Consider the following 26,451-nt stretch of genomic DNA (forward strand, 5'->3'; position numbering starts at 1 on the left):
TTTTTGGAATATGGTATTTTAAACTAAAGTTTAGGGTTGGAGGAAAGAGGGATCAGCTTGCCTTATCCATTTTAGTCCTGGCCCCACTCTCTAGAAATTGCATGTCCCTCCAGCCTTGCTCCTGCTGCAAGGTGAATTCCCTTGCACAGGATGACTCCACAAATGAAGACTGCTGGCCAGTTCCAATTCACAACTTCTAATCTAAGACCTCAGCAGCTAATTCATTTTAGCAGCTGTATTTAGTATGATATTACTCCCTGATCTACTGCCTTTATCAGTCCAACCTCTGACTGGGTAAAACCCAAATCAGATGGCAACAAAGCCACGCTGGAGGATTCTACCAGCAGCAGCTTGCAGACAGCATTGGCTTTAAAACTGGAATCAGTTTCAGTGATGTAATGTCCATATCATCAAGCTCACCACAATGAATGAGTTTTAGTCAGTTTAAGGCTGCTTCCCAGCATGACTATTTCTTTATTACCTCTTCCTGGTGAAAAAAAGAAATTGGAGCCAATGCCTATTAATCACATCCGTTACTTTGGTTACTCACTGTTGCTTTTCTCCAATAAGGGTGACGCATCCAAACCTGAAATCCAAGCCATACGTTGCTGGTTTTGATTGCAAAACCTATCTGGGTTTGAAAGAAAGTTTCCAAACAGTTTAATTTTTGCATCACGGTAACTCTTAGATGCTCTGCTGGAGATTGAAGCCTCTCCTAAGGCAGCAGTCGTCACAGGTGGATCCACAAGAAGGTTTAGCCACCTAGTTTTGAGATAGGTGCTTAATCTCACAGTGAGGTTGGGCATATGCCAGATGCTCAAGAACATCTGTGCATCTGTCAACCTTGTGATCACTCTCACCTGCCACATCCATGTGGGGCCTACAAAGGCAGGTTCCTGCAGAGATGAGGAAGACTGTCCAGAACAAGAGAAACACTCCACCTAGTTGTCAGATTATGCGCTCTTTCTGAGTCTTTGAATTTAGCATAAAAATTGGGAGCACACATTCTGCTTTTTCCACCAACAAAGTATCAGACCTTGAAGAACCAAAAGGACCAAATTATTGGCTGTAATTAAAGGATTCGGAAAGAGAAACACTGCCTAAAATACTATTACCAGCAGTGCAGGTGAGACAAGCGATTAGGAACTGGAATCGGACTGGTGGAGCCTGATCAAGAGACAAATTCCATGGCACATTTTGGTTCAGTGTTAATGCATCAGGAGCAGACCTGCATCTGGAAATAAAACCATCAGCAGAACTCTAGCTTTCCTTGTGATTTTTTGAGGGGCAAGTGAAAGGAATGAGCTAAGATAAATATTGTCTTGAGGGAAGTCACTTACAAACAAGTGACAGCTCCAGGAGAAAACGCCTCCCAAACAGAGGACAGGATTTTTGTCTGAAACATGTGCCTAATTTCTTGCTAAAGAATTAAACAGGAAAAGTTCCTTGCTGAGAGCTATGAGCAGGGAGGACAGAATGAAGGATGGAAGATGGGGGAGTCAGTTAACTCAGAGGAGGGAAATTTAGTTCCTGCAAAGAAAGCTGAAAGATGTCTGCATCAGTCCTGTGGTTATCTACTCATCTGCCAAAAGAGAAAGCAAACTTCGACGGAAGGGCAAGAAAGATGTAAGCAGGAGTAAAGTAACTCCAACCTTGCTGTTGAGCTGCCTAAATTCCTCCATGTTTTACCTAGGAGTGGCTCAAAACTGTCCCATTCTGTAGGAGAATCTCCATCATAAACAGGAGGGAAGGAAGTTGTGCTTGCTTCTGCTCTTGGACAGTTGCTTATTCATTTTAAAGATGTTTAATTAGCTGCGGTTGATACAAAGATCAGCTCCTTCATAAAGCCACAGCTGTTGGACGTGTCTAAGTCTCTGCTTCAGCTGTTAAATTAGTGAAAATTAGTCATCTTAGCAGCCTGTGAAGGATGTCTTCATGGAGTATTGATGAGCCAGTCTGCCCCACGTACAGTATATCAAATCCCAGGCATTTTCAGCTTACCCCATGCCCATTATGTTTGATGTTCTCTTTAAAATATAGTGCAGAAGACGGTTAAAGATGGGCTTTATCCACTTTCTCTCTACAGCAAGCAGCCTGGAAAGGTAACTGTCATATGGTTTCAGATGGGGTAACATAAATACACTGAATTTTTCTTCCTTGATGTGGTACACAAGCCTCTGAAGACACAAGGAGTGAGTTGGGTTTAGAACCACAGAGAGTGCAGAAGACAAGAAGGAGAAAACCAAACTACAGATACTTAGCCTGTAACACTAACCAATGTGAAGACCAACCGATGAAAACAAAAGACTACCCTTGAACAAGAAAAGATGCAGAACCAGATGTGTAAAGAGGAAAGCTCAGGAGCAAACAATTAAAAGGCTGCTAGTTTGGAAGCCAGAACAGGCTTCAGAAAACCTGCATAGTTGGTCTGTTCCAAGCACAAGAAAACCCACTTCAAGTAGGGAAATAACTTAATTTGTTAGAAGAAATTGCTGAAAACATTTCTGAGCTGTAGGCACAGGCTCAGAAGAATTTTTGCTTGATAAACCACTGAACTGTGGGAAAGTGTTTGCAGTCAGGACTGGTGGAGAAATATCATTGGGGTTTTGGCTCACCTGTTAGCTCTGGGTTCCTGGATCCCTGTTCACCAGCTGTGGTACAAGTACTACCTGATGCAGTGCAGAACGGAGTCAGAAAGATGCTCCAACATCTCGTAGTCAACACTGAGGCCAAGAAGAGCCTACATCCCCCACAAAAGCATCAGTCTCAGCATGCTGTTTCTTTTTCTGTGAGCTTTTCTGTTTGAGAGACTTTCTATTTGGTTTTTGCTTTGGCAGTGCCAGGTACTTTGGTATCATATTGAGCTGGGTTTCTGATATAAATTGTCATCATCATCATTACAGATAGCAGTGTGGAACTTCATGCTGGTGTAGCTGGATATAACATCTATGTCTTGCACAATGTCACTGAAAACAGCTGGCTCAAAAAGAAATCTACATCCAAACACTATAGTAGGATATGCAAAGAAGACCAGCTTTACATCAAAAAGTATGCTTTAATGAGAGAGAAAACTTACTCAACACACACTTCATAAAATTTTGGAAACTTCAGCCCTAGGCCAGAAGAAAGAAAATTGTCTTAAAAGAAACTAATCACATTAGGGACTGCAAGTGAAGGATCAATTGCAGGTTTAATTAGAAATGCTATAGTTACATTTAGAAACACTTGGTTTATTAACATGAACTCAAATCATCTTATCACCTTTGCATCTGGAACCAGAACTCATACGAAACATATGAGGCTCCAGTTTTGCAGTGGCTGACTCAGAGTGTATAAAGTTGAGCAAATTAATAATATTTTGCAGGTTTGGGGACTAAAGTGAGAATCTGAGGACAGCTTCAAACTTGGCTCCAAGAAGTCTCAGAGAACAAAGCAGTTTTGGTCTGGCAATGAGAGTAAAATTGTATTATTTAATTTGCAGCAGAGAAGAGCTGATTGTGGGCCATAAGGCATTCAAGATAAAAATAAAGGAGGTGACAGCCCTGGCTTCACTCAGCAGAAGATATGGATGGTGCATCCAGTGCATCTGCTCCTCTGTGAAGTCTATGAGTTTGTCATTCCTATTCATTACAGCCCAACAAGGGTATTTTCCTGAACACAGGTATAGTTCAATAAGTGCTTACACCTCAGCTGAAGCAAGGTCTGAATTTTGGAAGCTGTGGGACTGGCCCACTTATTTTAAGAGACAACCCAGCTGACACAATCTGCAAGTCACATCTTGCCCGTGGTTCCTGAAATACAGCACGGCATGCTTGCAACCTCCCAGGTTTCACATTGCCTTTGTTTCTCAGGCTCAGCATTCACCATTGTGGTAATTTAGTAATATTCTTGAGTGACATCTGAATGATTTTAAAAGGAACTTTATCAGTGCTGAACAAGTTACACTGGTTTCCATTCAGAGTAACTCAATGGAGTTGAGATGCAATAGATTTAAACCTCTTAAATTCTGCCCTTTTATCACAATTATGTTCTGGATTTGCTTTTAACCGATAGCTGGGCAATAAGCATCTTTGACAAGATCAGCAACTAAAGAAGCTGACACTACTGATACAAATACCCACTTCCTCAAATATCATACCAATATCACCACAGAACCTGTTAGTACTATTTAATTTACTACTTTCAGAATTTTTATTTAAAACCACTGCATGGGGTCATACTCCCCTGTAAACAGCTTTTTTAAAACCAAGTCGAACATTGGCTTTGAGAAAGATCTCGCCCAGAAGCAAAATGGAATGGATTTTTAAATTTTTTTTAAAAAAACAGCCATTGTGTGCATATAAAAACAACTTCCTATAAATCATTTTTTATGACTTCATGGAATCCAACAATAGTTTGAGTTTTCTAGAAACAGCTGTAAAGTGATTTTAATGACCTCCTGGTGTTTTGAGACAAAAAGTGAAACATGCAAAGTATCTGAAATTGAAAAACAACTTTCTGAAAGCAGGCTTTGTCTCACTTTAACTTAGCGTTCTAAATGGGAATTCCATTTCAATTTAAATTTAATAAGGTATTATATGTGAATTAAACAGCAACTGATATTTATTTGGCCTTCGAACTTGGATACTTGTGGGTTTTATTGCATGCAAACAGACTGACCACTAAAAACATGTTCTTAATCATGAGCTATACAATAAAGTACTTTCTGCACTGAATGTAAATCAAATGTACATAGAGTCACACCTATGGGCAGGGGCATTCTGGAAGACTGGTGTGCACATTAGAGAGGACAGACCCAGTCTAGCTCCCTCCCTCATGTGCTGCTCATCCCCCAAACCCAGCCTTGCAGACATTTTAAAGGCCATCGTCTACCATGTGGTGAAATCACAATTTAGCACAAGAGCATTTCATCCACAAGAAACAGATGGGTGTGCTACATGGCATTATCTGATCAGCACAGATTTTAATAGATATCTTTCTCCTCCTCCAACCCTGGTCCCCCACGGCCTCCCTCAGCAGTTACTACCCCTCATCACTCCAGCTTCACCGTTTGGAGGCCTTTTATTTTTAAATATTTCACTTAAGACCAAGATTAGAGCCACAAAGTTGTACTGATGGATACACAGGATGGAAAATGGTCACGAATGGTGAAGCGGAAGAGAGCCAGAAATGCACGGCTGGAGGGGCAGCAGTCACTTAAAACCAGCTCTTGTGTTGGCAGGAACAGAAACATATACCATGGAATAAAACGGATTTTGTTTGTTTTTATTTTACCGCATGTATTTCATTCTTATTCACATGCTAGATCTGATCAGAGATAAACAAACCAGAAGGGTCCATTATTTATGTGGTGTAATAAATATTTATATGAGGCACTGAGAAGGCTCTGGTTCTAGTCATATATACATCTGCATTAAGAGGAGGAAATGAAAACAAAATGGGTTGGATCACCTTCTGTCACTGCATTAGAATGAAAAACATCAGAGAATGAGCACCTAAAGCACAGGCTCCTTTGCTGAACTCACTCCTCTGCTCTTTTGTTATCAGATCCAGTGAGTTAGAGACTGCCACTGACCATCTGAGTTTCCTCAGGGCTTTGTAAACACATCCATTTTCCCCCTACAGAGGCACAGGAGAGAACTTGTCTGTTAAGTGACAAGGACATTCCACTTCTCAGCAGACTGCTCAGCTTAACCCACACACCATGACCCAAAGCTGGGCTTTGGAGCCTGAGTTCCCAGGAACTTGCGTTGACTCCAAAGCCAAGCCCAGATTCCTTCTACCCAGGACAAGGAGCTAAATTGTTGTGGGTTCTTTGTGTACATGATGGAGAAAGACAGGGTCCTTGAGAAGGAGACCTGGACCCTGATGTTAGAAGTCAGCAGAACATGTCCATAACACTGTCTGTGGTGCAAGAGAGTAGCTACCGTAAAAACGTATATGTGAGCAGGTCAGGTGCCCTGAATATGATCAAGTAAATTGCCCCACCAAATGACAGAAGGGGTAATTATTTTACATACAAGTTCTTCCTCCTCGGTCTTCTAATTAGATCATTACCTTGCCCTTGGATATAAGTAGGAAAAAGCCTTTTTTTTATTTAAACTGGCTTCTCTTGGTATAAACAAGACACTCGGAGATGCAGGCACAGGCAGCTGTAAACAACAAAATAACAGGGCAAAGGGCTCGCTGGGCTGAGGGATATTAATGGTTTGTTCCTTGCAAATAACCCTTTCCCCAGAGACCTCCCCATGCTCTGTGTGTTCTCCCTGCACATGCTGGCAGCAAAGCGGAGGCTTTATTAAGAGAGTTACAAATAAGGTCAAATTCCTTTAGGAGCTTTTCAGAGTTCCCAAGGCATTCAAGGAGGGGTCCAGCTGTTTGTGTCAGAGACACAAGTTTCAGCATGTTTTCAGTTGAAAGAGGATCCTGGTAGATTTTCTTTTTAACATGACAGGGATAGGATGGAGTTCTTCACAATAACTTTCCCTTCGCAGATGCTAAGCACATCCGCATAGATGCTAGACAGAGAGAAAGCATGTATTGGGCATGGCAGAGTAGGTGAAGTCTGACTTGGGGATCTTATATATTAAAAAAGGAGCACAGTGGTGGCTGGGTTATGCAGATGTTCAAGGGCTGGAATGTCACAATACCTCAGACCCCCCCACCAGAGCACCTAACATACAGAATCCCTGCAGAATCCAAGAAACTCACCATTAATGGACTTTATCTCCTCAGTACTCCTATAGGAGTACAGGTCTTGTTTTTTCAAGGCAGAAACAAATTATTGGTTCCCTATGGCAGAGTCAGAAATCATAAAATTGTTTGGGTTGGAAGGGACCTTCAAAGCTCATCCAGTGCCACCCCTGCCATGAGCAGGGACATCTTCACCAGATCAGGTTGCTCAGAGCCCCGTCCAGCCTGGCCTGGGATGTCTCCAGGGATGGGGCATCCACCACCTCTCTGGGCAATATACAATGCTCCATTAGACCACCCCTTCCCCCCATCTTAGAAGAGTTCGTTAAAAGCCTCATCTTAGAAGCTGCAGATTTCTAAATTCAACCCAAATGTGTGTTTTGTTCACAGAAAAAAAAATAAAATAAAATTTTCTGAACTGTTTCTCATTAGGAGAGGAAGAAAATATATCCCTCCCCACCTTTGGGGTAAGTACGAGTTCTTCACTCATCAAGTAACTCATGCTGCCTGGATAAAAATAATCACTACAGACTTGTCCAGGACCTACTTCCCAGAAAAAAGCCCTTTGCCAAGGCTCGGACTTGACACAAATCATCAGTCCCATGAAATTCAAACAGCACAAATCTTCCATGTGCAGAACATAGCTGGGTTCTGCCTTACGGGAACTGGATGCTGCTGCGAATTCTGACTCATACAGTCATATTTGTAAGATCAGCTCGTTGCGAATGTTTGGAATCAAAGGCTGTCATGGAGCAGCCCTCCCCGTATTGCAGGACTGTGGAAACGTTCAGGGAAATGTTCTCTAGCTGGAGAAAGCTTTGATTTATAAGCCATGATGTTTTCACCTGCTCCTGAAGGAACAGTGTTGCCTGCCGGGCTAGGCAGGCCTGTGGCAGGAGGACAGTTTCTGGAGCAGGTTGGGGGACTGTGTCACTCCCACAATTGCCAGTGGCAGCTGGGAGCACAACCCCCTCACTTCAGCACTGTAAATGCAGGCAGGACTATTATTTCTTGCAGCATGCCATGGGGAAGCAGCATGTGAATGCGCTTTTTGCTGATTTGGGTTGCAGATGGATCCTGCATTGGTTTCTCCTGTGGGATGATGAGATGACTGATAACCACAGTCACAACTCACCTCCCCATTCCTGCATCGCTAGAGCTCTGTCCCATCAGGTCAGCTCGCACAAAGAGATGAATGGAAGCTCACAATAATCAGAGACCGCCTGTAGTATCGGCAGCATCGTGCTGAGGGGATCAGCGAGCTGTAGCTAAACACACTAGCAGACCTGGACAAACATTCTCAAATATAGGTGGGATTTGAGAGGTGGAGTATGGTGAGTTGAAAGGCCACTTGCTTGAACTTGTACTGAAAAAGTAGCACTGCCAAGTCTACCACTAAACCATGTCCCTAAGCACCACATCTACACATCTTTTAAACGCTTCCAGGGATGGTGACTAAACCACTTCCCTGGGCAGCCTGTTCCAATGCTTCACAACCCTTTCTGTGGACAAGTTTCTTCCTAATATCCAATCTAAACCTCTCCAGGTACAACTTGAGGCCATTTCCTTTCCTCCTGTCACTTGCTACTTGGAAGAGGAGACCAACCCCCTCCATGCTACAACCTCCTTTCAGGTAGTTGCACAGTGATAAGGTCTCCCCTCAGCCTCCTGTTCTCCAGGGTGAACAGCCCCAGGTCCCTCAGCTGCTCCTCATCACACTTGTGCTCCAGGCCCCTCATCAGCTTTGTTACCCTCCTCTGCACTCTCTCTAGTACCTCAACAGCTTTCTTATGATGAGAGGCCCAAAACTGAAGACAGGATTCAAGTTGGGGCCTCACCAGCACCGAATACAGTGGAATAATCACTTCTCTAGTCCTGTTGGCCACACTATTCCTGATACAAGCCAGGATGTTTGTATCCATTCTGAGGATTTCAGTGCACAGAGGAACATCAGCATTAACAGCTATACTGTGTGTCTTTCACCCTATGTACACAGTGCACAAATACCTAGGAAAACCTGGAGAAGGCATTGCTCCATGGTGAGTGCCTCACCCCTCAATCCCAGCCCTGCAGCGCATGCAGGCGGACACTGTCCCAGAGACACTTCCCACCTTCCCTTTTCTGTTATGCAGGCAGGACATACCAGGGTACAAGCATCCCAGCAGCACCAGACTGACTTAACAGATACTTGAGACCCCAGCAATTCCAAACAGGCAGATATTTGCTCCTGTGGCACAACTCAGCCATTTTTAGCACCAGTCACCTGCTTAAAACTTTGCAATGGATTTCAGTGTAAAGGTACCTCAGCATTCCCATCACTAACTTGGTATTACATTGATTTGTCCCGAGCCTGCTCTCGCAACTAGTTTCTTTTAAGTGTTGACACTAGAGAAAGACCCAGTCTTATCCCAGCAGCAGACTGCATACTACACTTTAGGCTCTGACACCTTATTTCCTTCAGCAAGCATCCCAATTTGTAGAGATCACAAGGCCAGTTTGAAAACCACAGGGCATTCAGGCACCATAGATGGTATAGCACGTGCTGTCACACCTCACTGCTTGTTCTCCTGGCTACAGCTTTGCTCTCCCAGCTCCACTGTCTCACACCTGATTTTCTAGTGCCACATACTCTGCTCTCAGACAGTACAAGTCTCAGGGCTTTGTATCTCAGCAAAGAAGAGAAAAACCTTCATAGGATCATAGAATAATTTGGGTTGAAGGGACCTTCAAAGCTCATCCAGTGCCACCCCTGCCATGAGCAGGGACATCTTCACCCAGATCAGGTTGCTCAGAGCCCCGTCCAGCCCGGCCTGAGATGTCACCAGGGATGGGGCATCCACCGTCTCTCCGGGCAATCTGGGCCAGTGTTCTATCACCTTCACTGTAAAAAATTTCTTCTTCATGTGCAGCCTTTGTGGCTTCACATAGTTTTGCTTCACACTGACATTCAGGAGCAGGTCCAGGTGCTAGTACCTTGTCACTGGTATGTGTCTGTTTCTGCTTGTTTTCTCAGCAAGGACCAAGGAGAGGTTGCTCAGGTATATGCTAGAAACCCATCAGGTTTTGCTGATTCAGCAAGTTATTACGCAACAGCTGAACCACCACAGCACCAATGTGCACTCTCTTAGACCATCCCAAACACCACATGAAAGAGCTCTAAGTTAACCTGTTACACATACCTGGTTTTGCTTCTGCTCCCTGGCAACTGAGGGCTAACATGAGTACACCCAAAGACATATGTCACCTCAGGAGATGGGAAATAACCTGTTAAGGGAATGTGACGTTCTTGCCGTGCCAGGGCAGGACAACCTGAACTACTCAGCTGTGCTTCAAGTGCTCAGATATTCACAGCTACACAACTAAGGCATTCACCACACCGCACAAAGAACCTGATGGGCCTGATTCCACCTGTGGTTTCCTACTGATACCCATCATCTGCGTATCATATTTCCAAGCAGTCACTTCACATGCTTCCATCTGAATAGCATTTAACTCCTTAAGGGCACTGAATCAGCAGCTGTGAAGCTGAAGATCTCCAGATACAGCCGAACAGATATCAGCACAGGCAATAGCAGCAGCTTAAGCTCCCCTTTACAACCTCCTCTGAAGCTTTTTCCCCTTTGGGAAACCAGTTAATCCCCTCCCACCTCTGCAGAGAAGGATGATGAGGAACGCTGATTTCTCACTGTGGACAGTTGTTCTCTCTGCCACAGTCTAAAATACTAAAACTCATTGCACAATGGCTCAAGAACAGACAGTTATAGGCAATGCTTTTAAATTTCTAGATCTTTAACACATGAATATAGGAGGCTATGATAACCCAAGAGTAAAGAGGCTGCTTGAAGGTACCATAAGTCAACTGAAACATGATGTAACTTAACAACTTACTCTTTGAATTCTCACCACTTGTTTCAAATTTGGTAAAATTTTAAATGCAAGGCCAAGGCTCAACTTGGCCACAGATGGTCCATGACTTCTGTCAATAATACAGAAGCAAAACCAGATATGTGTAACTGGTTAACGTAAACCTCTTTCATGTGGTGTTTGGGATGGTCTAAGAGTGTGCACATTGGTGCTGTGGTGGTTCAGGTGTTGAACTCCTCCATAGTGTAGATAGAGGCTCAGTGTATGAACTACCAGGAGGGCAGAAAATTGAACAAGCAACTCAAGGAATACCATCAAGTACATAATCTGATGCATCTGATACAGGTCTGAAGCTAGGTAACCTGGCTAGGCCACCTACCTGAACCTCAGCGTGGTGCTCATGATGAAGCTGGTTAACAAGGTACCACGTATCAGGAGCACCACTATGGCAGGTTGTATGTGCCAGTCCTGCTTTTCCTAATCAGGATCTGTTCCAGCACTATCATAGTGACGGTAAATTAAACCACCCTGCCCAGATCAGTGTTTGTCAAGCCATTCCCCTTCTTACCAATCATGGGCATCCCTAGTGTTTGGTATGGGCACTCCAGGCTGCCTCCTTGTGTCCTTCCAAAGATGGCAGAGTAAATGGCTATCACCATGTTCTTCTTACAGCTCAGCCTCAGCTTGTCATCTTCACAGGCTACTTTACTCTTGTACTCATCTGGAAGGAAACAAACACTTAATTACTCAGCTGATCCAGACGCGGGAGCTCAGCACGAAGGCACCCCCCTCACCTCCCCATGGTGTGAGCTTGTCAGAGGCAGCAGCGATTCTGGGCATTCGCCCAGAGGTGCACATCAGCTGCCAGCAAATCCCAGGCTTACAACTGCTTTTGCTGGAGTAGCAGTGATCATTTGCATTATGCATTCCCTCTCTGGCATTATGAGCGCATTTAATGAACATCTTTTCACCTACTGCATGTCAGTTCAGGTAAAGAGCAAATAATTTCATTTTGCGGACAAATAAGTAAGGCATGGGAATTGAGTGATTTCCATACGGTGATATTAGAAGCCCATATTTAGGCACCTTTTGCATCCATAGATTAGCCCTTTAAGTGCCAAGCGTTTATTCTACATCACAGCAGCTCAAATGCAAACACAATTATGCTCAATAGCGTTTTTTCACGGTAGGTTCAATAGGAGCTATACTACATTTGTTAATGATGGGGGCTGCTCTTGCCCATTGCAAATACAGATGTGCAAATCTGCTCCCCAAATCCTTCTTGAAATTATAAGTCCAAGAATACGAAACACACTTTTGCCTTTGTAAGGCTTGTGTAAACAGAACATTTGCTTAGCTTACATCTATCATTTCACAGAAAATCACATCATTCCCTTCTCTTTATTATTGTCCTTATTATTTGTATTATGGGAACCCCTAGAGGTCCCAACGTTGAACAGGTCCTCCCCATCCATGTCTGCCAACACACCACAGAAGACAAACCCTATTTTGAAGAGCTGAGTCTTTACACCTAGACATCTACAAGTGTGAAGGATAGAGACTAAGAAAACCGAAGTGGCATGGCTATGGTCACCCAGCCAACGCAGGGCACAGCCAGGAATATAACCTCAAGCTCCCCAGTCTCTGTAGAGTGACCTTCCACTTGATCACATTATTTACTTCTAGAAATGTAGCTATAACAGCATCCAAATAGCTTAATGGGAAGGGTCGCTGACCCATGGTAACCTTCCAAGCATGATCAGTCACTTTATCTGAAATGCTCCTAATTGTACCAAGTCAAAATTGTGCCACCAAGCACACTAACAACAAAACAGTGTGGATAATCATCAGACTGGGGCTCCCCCAGCCCTGTATCATTTACTAGCATAGATATGACTTTTTTGTCTCTTCCTGTCACTGGTTCTCTGTATACGATACCACATATATACACACACACACACACATATATAAATATATAAATATATATATATATATATATATATATACTGGTTCTCTGTATACGATACCACATATATATACACACACACACACACACACACATATATAAATATATATACTGGTTCTCTGTATACGATATCACATAGATATATATATACATATATATACATATACATACATACATACATATATATATATATATATATATATATATATATATATATATATATACTGGTTCTCTGTATACGATACCACAGATATACACACACACACACACACACACACACACACACATATATATATACTGGTTCTCTGTATACGATATCACATAGATATATATACACATATATATACATATATATACATATATATACATATATATACATATATATACATATATATATGTATATATACTGGTTCTCTGTATACGATACCACAGATATATATATATACACACACGCATATATATATATATATATATACATACATATATATATATATATATATATATATACTGGTTCTCTGTATATGATACCACAGATATATCTATATATCTATATCTATAGATATAGATATAGATATATAGATATATATACACTGGTTCTCTGTATACGATTCCACAGATATATATATACACACATACATACATATATACTGGTTCTCTGTATACGATACCACATATATATATACACATACATATATATATACTGATTCTCTGTATACAATACCATATATATATAGATATAGATATCTCTCTCTGAGAAACTATGCGAAGTCCATATGCATCAAACTACTCAGTAACTGAGAACACTAGCTAATAATTACTTTATTGTTTAATACTTAATCTTTACACCATGGCAGCTAGCACTAGTCACAATACATTTTACTGTCTTGTAAGTATAGGTTTGAGAATGATTTTTCCTGATTGGAGCTGGAGAGGAATTTTCCACCAAAATTAAATCATAAAATAATTTTGTTTGGAAGAGTCTTCAGGAGGTCAACTGGTTTAATCCCTGCTCAAATCGGGGCTAATGACTACATTAGATTAGGCTTTTTTTCAGAAGAAATAGCGTGGAGAAAATGTGTACCGAAACAGACACATGCTGATTTGAGAGAAATGTTTGAAAACAAACAATTCCTCATACTCAACCTGAAAATTCCTACTGCAAGTCAAAAAATACCCCACTCAAAATAGTCCATTACCTGGTGATAAGAGCATCTACCTGGAGTGTGAAAACCCAGGTCCAAACCCTCACAGTCTGGGTGAGAATCTTAACCCTAGACACTATTCCAGTACATAATCTTCCTTCCCCCTCTGCAGCCTTTTACAAAAATCTCTGAAAGATCTTAGTTTTTATCCCACTGCAGGGAAACTTTCAAACCTCTAAAATATTTATTGAATGGGAAAACACTTTCTCATCCATCCTTGTAGATGAAGACAGAAGTAAGACCTAGCTCATGCGTGGGGGAATCTGTTGAAAGAACACACATCCTCCAGCAATACCTATAGGGATAAACCCACAACCAGCTGAGTGTGGAAAACAGTGGCAGGAATCAGGAACAGAAACTCTTTTCAACATCAGAGTATGTAGGGAGAGAGGAACCCCATACAGCTCTGAAGAACCAATCATAATTATACCTATGTAGGTATTTCATCCACAATCATCATGAAGACATCTGAATAATACACTGAACATACCAAGAGTTGTTGTCTTCACCTATAATTGTCTCCCATAGGATTTTTGTTTCTTCTGAGAGGGAACTGGGAGCAAAGCTTCAGCATGGGTACATAGTGTAAAACCTAATAGAGTGTACTAGAACTTTATAGTCTCAGCAGATTTCTTCTTTCCCTTAGGAAAAGAAAAAATATTCAAACTAAAAGCACAAAGCCATAAAACTGTGATAGGACAAGCTATACATAGTTAATAAAACAATATCTGGAAAGGGAGAATACTTGTGACTGGCTGAAATGGTTGAAATATGAAATGGTTAATTAACTTTAGGAAAAGATCAATTTTGAAGCCTCTAATGAGCGAGTGCCAGGGTCCTCTGTGAGGTTCTTATTTCTTACAAGGCACTAACCCAATTTCCTCTACTCATTTGGTTATTATTAGCTACATCTCCCAATTAACAAGTATAACTGATTGCTTAACCACATGTCCTGTGGTCCTTAGAATATATATTAAATTCTGTTGGCTGTTCAATGTCAGGGCTTGTTATTTGGAAACCTGACTGGGATTTCAACACAAGGAGTATTGCATTTAGTCCAGAAAACACTGGGATGCACAGACATTCACGTCCTTGCTGAAAGTCAGTCCAGCAGTTATGAGACAGTCAACAGCAAAACTCACATTCACAGTTCTTACGACTGCAACTGCTCTGGAAATTTGTGTTCAGGGCTTATGGAGGAAAACGCCTGATGGATGGCTTCAGATATTAGATGAGGGAGGTAGAATCACAGAATCATAGAATCATTTTGGTTGGAAGAGACCTAAGAGAAGAGACCCTAAGAACTACATCTGCATGTCTTTTAAACACCTCCAGGGATTTGAGCACACACTCCTTGAGAACCAGCGCAGCTGACGGAGTGCAGTGTGGACTGCGAGGGCTGTGTCACCTCATGGTCACTAAATTCTGCCCTAGGAAAAACCTATTGGAGCTGCCAATTCCTAAAGCTCTGGCTGAGTCCACACTGGTTAGGGCTGCTGTTTCCTCGGCTGCCACAGATAGAAGACACTGCTTTCTTAAAATGAACAACGAAAGAAAGAAAGAAAGAAGCAAAAAGAGAGGATGAAGTATTCAGTTGTATTTCAGATTCCCAAAAGGTTCCTTTTAGCTTGATCACTGGAGAACCCTCAGTGTTTCTGGGCAATTTGACAGAAATCTGGATAAACAAACAGATAGAAAGTGATGTTACAGAGGGCACAAGTCACTGAAAGTATTTTCTGCTTCATAGCATTGCCACCACCATCTTAGCCAGGATGACCCAAAGCCAGATGTCTTTCATCCAGACACTGATGGCTCCCAGGCATTAAATGATGGTGGGGACTGTGATATAAAGAAAATACATATCTAAGCATCAACCATATATTTACTGGTACTTCAACACATAATAGCCTTCTGTAACTATTGAAAAGAATCGAGGCAGCGTAAGTGACATAAGAGAGCTGGGACTGGGAATGAATCTGCATTTTTCTCTCTCCCAAGAAGAACTGGCCTCCTATAGATCAATCACAATCTGGTCCTAAGCCCGCTATAACTGTTACAGTCTGGATATAATTCAGTCCAAATGCAAACATTTGTATTAGTGGGTTTCATGTTTCACCCTGAAAAATTAAACATGCTTAAATGGCCTAGGAAAGGTGGCAGTGATATTCAGCAAATGGCTTGCTCAACTCTAATCCCCCATGCAGTCATTTGTAGGGCAACAGAGATTTACCGTGATTAAGATATTTGCTAAGGATAATATCCCTTATATTACTGTCTATTTTCAGAGACACTGGCTTAAATATAACTCAATAGAGAGAAACCAAGGAGGGAACAGCTGCAGGCTTTTCTAGACACGTTTTTAAAGGTCATTATACAACACAGTTATAACACAGCTAGAACAATTGAAGGAAAACAATTATAACTGTTTCTAATGAAAAAATTGTCTCTCTCAAACAGCAAAGTGAACAAAATGCATTGTAATTACGGGATGTGTACAAGAATGTTAAAGTATTGACTTGTAGTAAATACATTTATCCAGTTTCCTAAGGACATTTTCAACTATGCTCTATGACAATTTTCTGAATGATCATGATTGGGAAACTCAAAACTAAATGTCAGTTGGCTCAATCTCTACAAGATCTTAGAAATAAAAGCTCCTAAAAAGATTTTGCATCTAACAAAGTGATGAAATACGTTAATGTGAGAGGCCTACCTTGCCTAAATTATATTTTTCAACATTTGTGAAGAAAAAAATTATTTAATGTTGCTAATTAAAATGTACATGCATCATATAATCAATGCATAGTTGACCCTATTTCCCAGATCAAAGAGCTGAAAATACATGGAAAGAGAAATCTGTCTTTCTCACAAAATCCTAAAGGATTTAAACCTCAGAATCAAGAATCTGAGCAAAGAAAGGTATTTTGTAAGAAACAGAAATAGTCTTGCCCACTTTCTTATCAGGTCAGGATTGTTTCGTGTGTAAGACTTTCTTATCTAATTTACAAATTTTATATTAATGAGACTGCACTCAAGGTGCCACTTCAGAACCAAACTGCCTTTCATGCTACCCAATATCTTCAGCCCAATTTTTGCCTTGCTCGCCTTCACCTGAGCTTTGTTAGCTGTTCCACTGCATATCACACAAAACAAAAAACATCTCCTGCCTTGAAATTCATAACTCTACATTATATCCAGCCATTCCACCAACACCTGTCTGCCTTTAACTGATAAAAGAATGTGTTTAACTATTGGGTGGTGGTTAGTTTTGGTCTGTGACAAAGGGCATAGGGACAATTCACTTTCTCACCCTGACACTGTGTTAATGGTAGATGCATTTCCAGTGCTCCATGTCACTCTTCCTCCCTCCATCTCTGACCAGATACTGATGCAATGTTGAACAACTGAGATGAGTAGCAGGTCAGATGGCTCAAGTGGAACATGCAACCTTTTAGTCACAGAAGTTAAAACTCGGCAAGCTTTTACAGAGACTGGAATTCATCACCAAATAATAAATATTATGATCTCATATGTGATGAGATTTTGCTGCTTTCAGCCTATGTCTTGGCAGAAGAACCATTATGTTGCAAAAGTCACCACATAGCAATTTTTTGTGTCAGTTTAAAGAGAAAAGCCAAAACAAGGGTTAACCACAGAAATATGAACTCTTTACTATGGATGTAGTCATTCTAGACCATAATTCAGAGTCACATAGGACAGAGGTCACCTCTGAAGAATCTCTAGGCCAGACCCCATGCTCATACCAAAATCAGCTAGAGCAGCATGTTGCTCAGGGCTGAGTCCATTAAAGTTTTTAACACCTCCAAGGACTGAGACTCCACAACCTGATTGAGCAAAATGTTCTATTGATCCTGTAATCATGTATGGTGATTACTTGTTAATATCTCTTCAGGGGGAATTAGAAAGATAAGTGTCCAAGACAGGAAACCTATTAAACACTAGGACAGATATCTCTAAGCAGTATCCTTGGACAAGGGTGCTTCCACAACAGGACTTGAAGATATCCATCCAGTACCCTTCCTTGTAAACTGTGACCCTTGTCTTCATGTATTTTTATTGTCCCCCATAATCAGCTAATTTAAAGGATCTGTGGTACACCTCTTGTAAGAAACAGAGATTTTTTTTCTTTTAAGTGCATGTAAATCTAAGTCCATCTTCCTAAAATTGAAACAGATAAGCAGATCTCAAAGCAGACAGAGTAAAGTGCCTTGGACAACTTCCATTGACTCTTACATTCTTCTGTGAAGAAAACTATTGGACTACAGTACATTTCCAGTTTGAGGTCCACTTCAAACCTTTTCCTCACACACCTATTCCTGTGTTCCTATATTTCCTTACATTTCATTTAAAGTGAGCATTTGTTATCTGAGTTTTGCATCCTCTTTTACACTTTGGAAGATATAAGCAGATTTTAGCCTCCAAGTCCCAGGATGCAAATAAGTTGACACAGATCAGAAATTCCTCACAGCGACAAATGCCTACTCCTTAGAGCAGTGTACATTGCTATGGCTTCTTGCTTTTTGTTTTCTTCCAGTTTGCTTTCACTTACAACATGGACCTCATATCCTGAGTTCCAAGGTTTCCTCCTCATCCATGTGACCCTGCTAGCAACAAGGACTTTCCATTCATCTGAGGATTTTAACAAATACATATCCCTCAAGTCAGCATTCCCTTAGGCAGGATTGGGTGGAGGGAACATTTCCAGGACAGCAAAGATCCCCAGCATCCTCAAGTACAGCTCCCCCACAAACAGGCTGAGGGCTACCTGGTCATTCCCTCATTTCAACAGCCAAGATCTAAAAAGGGTCATCTCCTTTCATTCAGAGCATAAATAAGCAAGAATGTGACAAATTCATACGTTTGCACAGAAGAAAACCTTTTAACATTATTTCAGTTCAATCTCTCCTTTGGGAAACTTTTTGTGAAGATGCTGTCATTTAACTTTTAGAAATTGAAGTTTGCTACCCTCAGCAGCATGGAGCATGTAAGTTAATCTGAAAATCTGAATACAGCCCGGATGACAGTCCAGAGTTATATCAAATAGGCAGTTAGAAGTACCCTGAAAACTCAAGAGTGCCAAGTTCTGGAGGTCTGAAAGTGTTTCAAGGAGGAGATTGTTCTTTGCAAACGACCTTGTCAGATTCCTTTAAAACTACACTCCTGATGCACCCATCCAATTTGGAATGTTTAAAAGGTGCCTTTCCCCACTGTCACTTTCATTAGTCTGAAGTCGTTGTCTTTTTATATTCTGCTCTGAAAAGGCTGGCAGTGTTGCAAATTAACTGCTACATTTCATTTCCAACGCAGAGTTCAGATGTACCTAGTTGCACTCTTTCTGATGGATAAACAGAGATATATGGTTACCTCTAAGGAAGAAAAAAGGGAAGAGTATCAAAATATATATGCTGGACTACAAAAGGAGAGTTAAACAAAATGCTTGGGGGCCACAAACAAATTTAATTCTCATCCTACTTCTTTCACTAAGGAATTTGGGCTGATTTTCTGAAGCAAGTGTGACTTACCAGCATTCTGCTGCCTGAGCCTCTGCTTCCCCCTTTATTAGTCCTCCTTCCAAGGACCTGAGCACCTGCTGGCTAAATTTCAGTGAAATTTGTCAGAAATGTTGACACGACAAATGTAGTTAAGTCCCTACACATTTTATAAGAACTGGTAGAAAATTACAGAAAGGAGGCAAATCAGTGCCAAAGGTGATTGTAATTGTTGCTCTGTCCCACCAGCCAACCAGCATGGATGTAATATCTGGCCAAAAAGCATGGATATAAATCAGGACTAGCTATACCACAGGAGGTTGCATAAGAGTCATGGTGAAAACCTTTGCTATTGTAATTAAAAGATGGAAGGAGTACACTAAGGAAAAAATTACTTGAATATGCCAGGAAAAAGATTTCATTAGTACCACTGCCCATCGCACTCTTCTCTTCCAGTGATGGTGTAAATCTGGAGTAATGCTGCTTAAAGTTATTATTAAAATAGCTGAAAGGGAGAATTTAGTATCATTAAAACAGTCTTCTCTGAATATTAAAATAAGGGCAATGATAATTCTGTCATGGGAATATTAAGAGAATACCTGATTGATATTATTATATGCAATCCATGGGGTTGCCTAAAGCATAAAATATGGGAAAATGAGGCCTACTAGATTAAAAGCTAGTTCACTACTGTCTTAAATAATTAAACACACAGTATTCCCTCCATGACTTTGCCTGAGAAGAAGAAATGTAGCTGGGAGAAATACAGTTACCAAATCTCCCAAATTCATCATGGATGCTTTAGAAGTCCCATTTCCCAGAGACATGATTAGGTGACAACCTCCAGTGCCTTTTAAGTAGTCAGAAAAACAAGTGTGTAACAGAAAAGAGCCTGATGCAGAATTAGGATGATGAGAAGTCAAAAATATCAGGAGATACCTGTTTTAAAAATGTATAACTAATTTGAAAACCAAATAAAGGACCGATATTGAAAAAATATTGAAGAAACTGTCATGACTGGAAAGAGCTAATTACCATGGTTTTACTGCAGAGAAGACTGACTTACTCTTTTCTCTGTTTTTTTTCCAAGAGACATTTATTTGAGGAGAGTAACTCATCTATATTTCTTGTCTTGAATAAGTCCATATACAAGACCCACTGCAGAAGTACTATATCAAATTACCTCCCTGTTCTGCCTACCACTCTATGAGGCCTACATGTTTAAACTGTAGATGGTTTAAACTGTAGATTCAATATAACAGAGCCAAACTTTGCAGCCTCTCAATTTGGTTTATAAGCATATTGTTTCTGGGACACGCTTTTCTTCTTACGGTTCTTCACTAGTATGCCAGAAAATCTTGAAATCTTTCATTTGTAGCTTGCAAACCTCTACCACAGCTGGACTGTGCCAGGCTACAATGTTGGTGAAGGGTTTGAAGAGGAAGTCGTACGAAGAGTGGTTGAAGTCACCTGGTTTCTTCGGCCTGGAGAAGAGGAGACTTGAGGCGAGAGCTCATGGCGGCCACAGCTTCCTCACAAGGAGAGGAGGAGGGGCAGGGCTGAGCTCTTCTCTCTGGTGACCAGTGACAGAACCCGAGGGAATGGCAGGAAGATGTGCTAGGGGAGGTTCAGGTTGGACATGAGGAAAAGGTTCTTCACCCCAAGGGTGCTGGACACTGGAACAGGCTCCCCAGGGAGGTGTCACGGCCCCAAGCCTGACAGTGTTCAGGAAGAGACTGGACAACATCCTCAGACACATGGTGTGAACTGTGGGGTTGTCCTGTGCAGGGACAGGAGTTGGACTCCATGATCCTTGTGGGTCCTTCCAACTCAGGACGTTCTAGGATTCCATGATTCTATGAGATTTAGATATATTGGTTTCATCAAACCTGAAGCATCATCCACAATGCACATCATCAGCACAGAAAGACATCACAGGTCTCCACAACACCTAAGGACGGGCTGGATCTCCTGAAGTACATGAGGGCATTTCCTTCTGGCAACATCATTGATTCACCTGTACCAGCACAGAAAGACTGCAGTGTATCCTTTCCTTGTCCTTCACTGAAAATTCAGGGTTTAAAAGGGTTTTTTAAATCACAGAATCACAGAATGTTTGGGGTTGAAAGGGCCCTCTGGAGATCATCCAGTCCAACCCACCTGCTAAAGCAGGTTCACCAGAGCAGATCACACAGGAATGTTTCCAGGTGGGTTTGAATGTCTCCAGAGAAGGAGACTCCACAACCTCTCTGGGCAGCCTGTTCCAGTCCTGTCTTTTCCCTAGAACCCCACAGAAAACAAATGCCAACTGACAAAGGTTATCTGTAAGAGTCAGCTCGTATGATTTATACAATTTAGACACATTTCAGAATTTGTCTTTTTTGGTGGTTCACATCTGGATACTGGAGACCTGATCCAGCAAAGGGAATCCTTCCACCTACATCAGCAGGAAGAAGCACCCTGGTCTTTGCTGGCTCCTTATCATGTCGGTCAGGGCTGACTGATGAGGTTTAGAAGAAAAGTGGGATTTCGTTTTGGTTTGGTTCGGTTGTTGGTGGTTTTTTTTAATTTTCCAAGGTCAGCAGTGGTTTCCTTCTCCGTTGGGGCAGGGGCTGACAATAATCTCTGCATTCGATAACAGTGAAATCACACGTTCCTCTTAATCCCACTCCTGACAGCTACAGAGATAGGGCTATTTGACAATGCCTGAAAATCTCTGTGCATCAACAGCTTAAAACAAAATTAATTGTTAGCATTAAGGATTCTCTGACCCCAATTGCAGGCTGACGGATCTGTCGTCTGTTATTTATAGCGTTCTTTTATTTACATCTTTTCATCGCTCCAGCATTTGCTGCCTGAAGTTTTATTGCCCTTATAAATTTCCACTCCCTGCACCACCTTAACAGTTTTGAAATAATACAGATAAGCAAGAGCAAGCTGATGAATGCAGGAGGTAAACGGCTTATTCTGCTGCCTCGGTGGCTGGGCCAGGGGGATGTGTTCATTTAACAGCCCTCACTCCACCACGCTGCTGTGGAAAGCCTGGCCCACCAAAAAGCTATGCAGAGAACAATACAGTGAACTTCTCCTGCCACCAATAAACCTGTCTTACAAAGCAGATTAATGCTTTTCTGAAAGGGTTGATAACTACTGAATTACCAATCTATCCCAGCACTAAAATCAATCACCAGCATTAAAGGCACCAGGAATACATTCAGGTCCCTCTATGCTCTTGTCTGAAATTCCCACAAAGTCTCTGTTCTTTCCATAGCCCTCTGCTCTTGCTTACAGCATTTCCCAAACTCTGCCTAGAGAAAGCAAGCCTTGAGGATGTGTGATGAGACCAGGCTTTTCACTGAATTTAACAGAAAAAGGTGTAACTCTCAGCCCAGCACAGCCAACGAGAAGAGAAGCCAGCAACAAAGCCCACACTAGGTTCAATATTGAAGGAATGGATTGTAGGGAAATTAAACAGCAAACAAAGGGCATTCACCGCAAGCCTAGGCGGTCCTTCCAAAATGTCCTTTTCATATATTTCAGCTAATCTGGTTGAAATCTGATGAGCAGACCTGACCAGTTGCCCAAGAGATACAAGACAGCTTAATGCTCACCGGCAACTGGAAACTGCCAAAAGAGAGGATGATTCTTCACAATTCTTTCACATTCTCATGAAAAGGTAAACACTGCTTGGACACAGCAGGGCAGCTCAGCCACTATACAATAGAGGGTGCAAACCTGAAGATGACATTATCATCAGAAGGTGGTCTAACTGGAATTCATTTCTAATTTCTAATTCATTTCTAATTGATTTTAAAATTCAGTTGCTTTCTAATTAAAATCACTGTTACAAAAAAAAAAAAAAAATATCTGAGTAAGATTTTGGCAAGGACATCAGGATGGGCTTTCCCATGTTTGAAAAAAGCCATTGACAAGAATTAACTGGGCCTCTTAGATTAGAGTTAAATCTATGGTGGAAAGAATGACTGCCTGTTCTCTTCAAAACATGTCCAGGTCGATTCTCAGCACAAAAGTTTTCCCATAAATCAAAGCTACAGGTTCTGAACGAGAACAAAGTGACCTCCCCCACCCCCTTTCCTTCTTCTACCCCCACACAAACTTTTGGCACTTCACCCTTTGCCAAAAAATGCAATTTTCCACCCCAGACGCATTTCTCAGAACCTTGATGTGCCTTTCACAAATATGTTTTTGTATTGTTACAGAGGGATTTGAGCTGCAATGGGAGCCCAGGTCACCATCCAGGCTTTCTGAAACTTCAAAGGTTTTATGTTTCAGTTTCTGAATAGAAGGGAGAGCAGCAAAGTTTGCATTTACACTTTGTTACATTGCTGGGATGATTAATGCAAGGAGGCTTCACACTCATCAGCCTCTAATTATCACAACCAGCTGCTCCACACAACATTTTTCAATGAAATAAAAATAATAATAATTTAAAAAAAAAAAACAAAAACCTGAATGGAGATGATCTCTCCTGGAGTCTTTAAAGTCACAAACTAAATAGCAACTACCCAATAGGAAAGAGGGAAAATATTGCCATAGCCTTACAGGAGGGTGCAGCTTAGGCTCCTCAGACCTGAGAAGGGGATAGTGGATCCAGGACAGTGTGGCAATGGCAGAGGAAGAGACAAGAGAACGGCACAACATGGGAAAGCCTCATAAGCAGGGCAGGATCCCTCTCCTTTCTTGACAGAACTGCCAGCGAATGGCCACTCAGCACATCTCATCCTCAGTAATCCCTTCACAGAGAAAGGCAAACATTTATGTCCCCATTCTGTTCAGGAGCTTTGACACTTTACAAACAATAAAACCAAAAAAAATAACCAAACAACCAAAAAGCCACTGTGGCCAAAGAGATGCTGTGTAGGGGCAGAGAGATCCCTGCTCGTACAATAACCCAGAGTGGCAACCAACCCCAGTAAAATCAGCTGCAATAGGATTTCTGAGGTGCAGAGAGGTGAAGGTATTTCTTCAGCATTTCTTCTTGGGAAGCCCCACAGATCCTGTTCCCAGTCAGGATTATGCCAAACAGCCCCTCTGGAAAGTCTGGCACGCAGGGCAAATATTTCCTAGCTTACAATAACACACGGTCTTACATGGTTTTCTGTCTCTGAAGTGAGGGGGATGGACAAACATCAAATTGTTTGAATAATCTTGGTGAATCCAGATTTCAGTTAGAGTGAATTAATGTTAGACCAGTTAAATGGTATGTCAATTCCCTCTAATTATACATTCCTGCAGCCTACCCGGTAATTATACTTAATGGATCTAAAACAAATCAGCATGTTACCTGAGAAATAATTGGATTTGTGTGCAATTTTTTAATGATTCTGAAAGGTACCCTGGAGATTGAAGTCCTCTGTGTGTTCAGGGGCTGATCCTAGGCTTCAGTGTGCTTTGGAAGTACATCTCCGGCTACATCTGCCCCGAGAAATTAAATGTGACAGTTCTCTGGCACTGAGACCAACTGGCATGGGACAGCCCACAGCCATTCTCATCAACTTTCTTGGCCTCTAAAAGAGCACGTCTGCATTCAAACTTTCCACTGGAAACCATCCCCGTATTAGAAGAGAAGAGAGAAGAGAGAAGAGAGAAGAGAGAAGAGAGAAGAGAGAAGAGAGAGAAGAGAGAAGAGAGAAGAGAGAAGAGAGAAGAGAGAAGAGAGAAGAGAAGAGAGAGAAAGAGAGAAGAGAGAAGAGAGAAGAAGAGAGAAGAGAGAAGAGAGAAGAGAGAAGAGAGAAGAGAGAAGAGAGAAGAGAGAAGAGAGAAGAGAGAAGAGAGTCTGTACACTTTGATGAACCTTGGCCCTCAAATCACATAACGGCAATAAATAAGTCTCACTTGCCCCAAAATGAAACAGAAGAGAGCCTTCTATTAATTATTTCTGACCTTCTTAAACATTCTGTATCTTAAAAGTATCTACACACATAGTGTATTTATTTATTTACAGGCACGGAGAATCCCCAGGACTGCCAAACACCTGACATTTAAAAGCAGTCCCATGCTGAGTCATGTACACGCAAGATGAGTATCCACTGGACCCCAGATCCTCCCATTGGATCAGAAAGGAACACAGTTAGCACAAGACTTCCCCAAAGCACACAAGTCATTAAATTTCTCTCTGCTTCTAGTTAAGCAAGCACTTCTCTCATATATTTATTTGAATTTCTAGAGGAGGTGAACTGCAACACTTCAGCACCAAACCTCTGCAGGAGTCTTCCCAGCTTCCAGCGAAATCAGTCTCAGAGCAATTAGTACAGCAGAGATCACTCCAACTGCCCTGCTCCCTGGAGCCCCACCATTTGGAAAATCTGGGGCTGTTTCCGCGTGATTCACTGTCCTCCATCTCCTTGAAATTCTGTTCAGGAGAAACCAAAATAGCATCTTGCCTTGCAAGTGAACTCCATGCAGCCAGTGAGCATCGAAACCACTAGATTTCAAACACAATGTAATGTCAGAGAGGCATAACTGCAGCGACAGTGGCTGGAGGGAATGACTGCACCATCTAGTTATTCTTCAGCAAAGGTACAAGTAAATGCCACTAACTTCAGTTTTGCTTTCTTTCAAGGAAGTCTTTCTTTGTAGAGAACTACCTCTATTCAGGGGCCTTTTGAGGTTCCACCATGGCTCTGAGAGTGGGAGGGACAGAGCATCCTTATTTTATGTTAAAGATATCCTGTCCAAACTCTGCAGGCCACTTTCCAAAGCACCTCTTGTACCTGTATACAGGAAAATTCACATTCATTCTGCCTCAGTAGGCACTCTCTTTAGCAGCATGATCACATCCGGCTCCCCCGATAGGCAAAGGAGGCAAATAGAAGCCTCTAGAAGAAAATTCAGACCTTAGATGGCTTCTTAATAAGTATTTTTGTCATGTCTACTGTTAAGAAGGATGAATTCAGGAACACAAACATAACCCAAAAAATTGCATTTGTCTTTTGATAAAGTGATGGATCAAACCATGTGCCAGGCAGTGAGCTCTCAACAGGGGCTCTCTGGTGCTCTTCAGTTACAATTATGTGCGCTCACTTTCTGGAGCAGATCAATACTCATAGGACCAGAGCTTTTGGGGTCAACTCTTAAACATGAAGGCCTTGCACTGGATTTACTTACAGCTCATAAACCATACTCAGATACTCAATACTCAAAAAAGCCCACCAAAATTTCTCATGGCCCTGTATTTTGCATTCTGTGGATCCTT

The 26,451-nt window shown here is 41.7% G+C and overlaps 1 protein-coding gene across 2 annotated transcripts in view; it reads right to left on the minus strand.

Annotated features, from left to right (window-relative positions):
• EVA1A (eva-1 homolog A, regulator of programmed cell death) overlaps window positions 1–26,451 on the minus strand; it is a 211,796-nt gene that overhangs the window by 114,613 nt on the left and 70,732 nt on the right. For both annotated transcript variants that reach the window (XM_005510104.3, XM_021297951.2), the window contains exon 4: window positions 11,126–11,278. In XM_005510104.3, the coding sequence (XP_005510161.1) occupies window positions 11,126–11,278 (153 nt within the window). The remainder of the gene's footprint in view (window positions 1–11,125; window positions 11,279–26,451) is intronic.

Source organism: Columba livia, chromosome 3, assembly GCF_036013475.1.
Source record: "Columba livia isolate bColLiv1 breed racing homer chromosome 3, bColLiv1.pat.W.v2, whole genome shotgun sequence".
NCBI lineage: Eukaryota > Metazoa > Chordata > Aves > Columbiformes > Columbidae > Columba > Columba livia.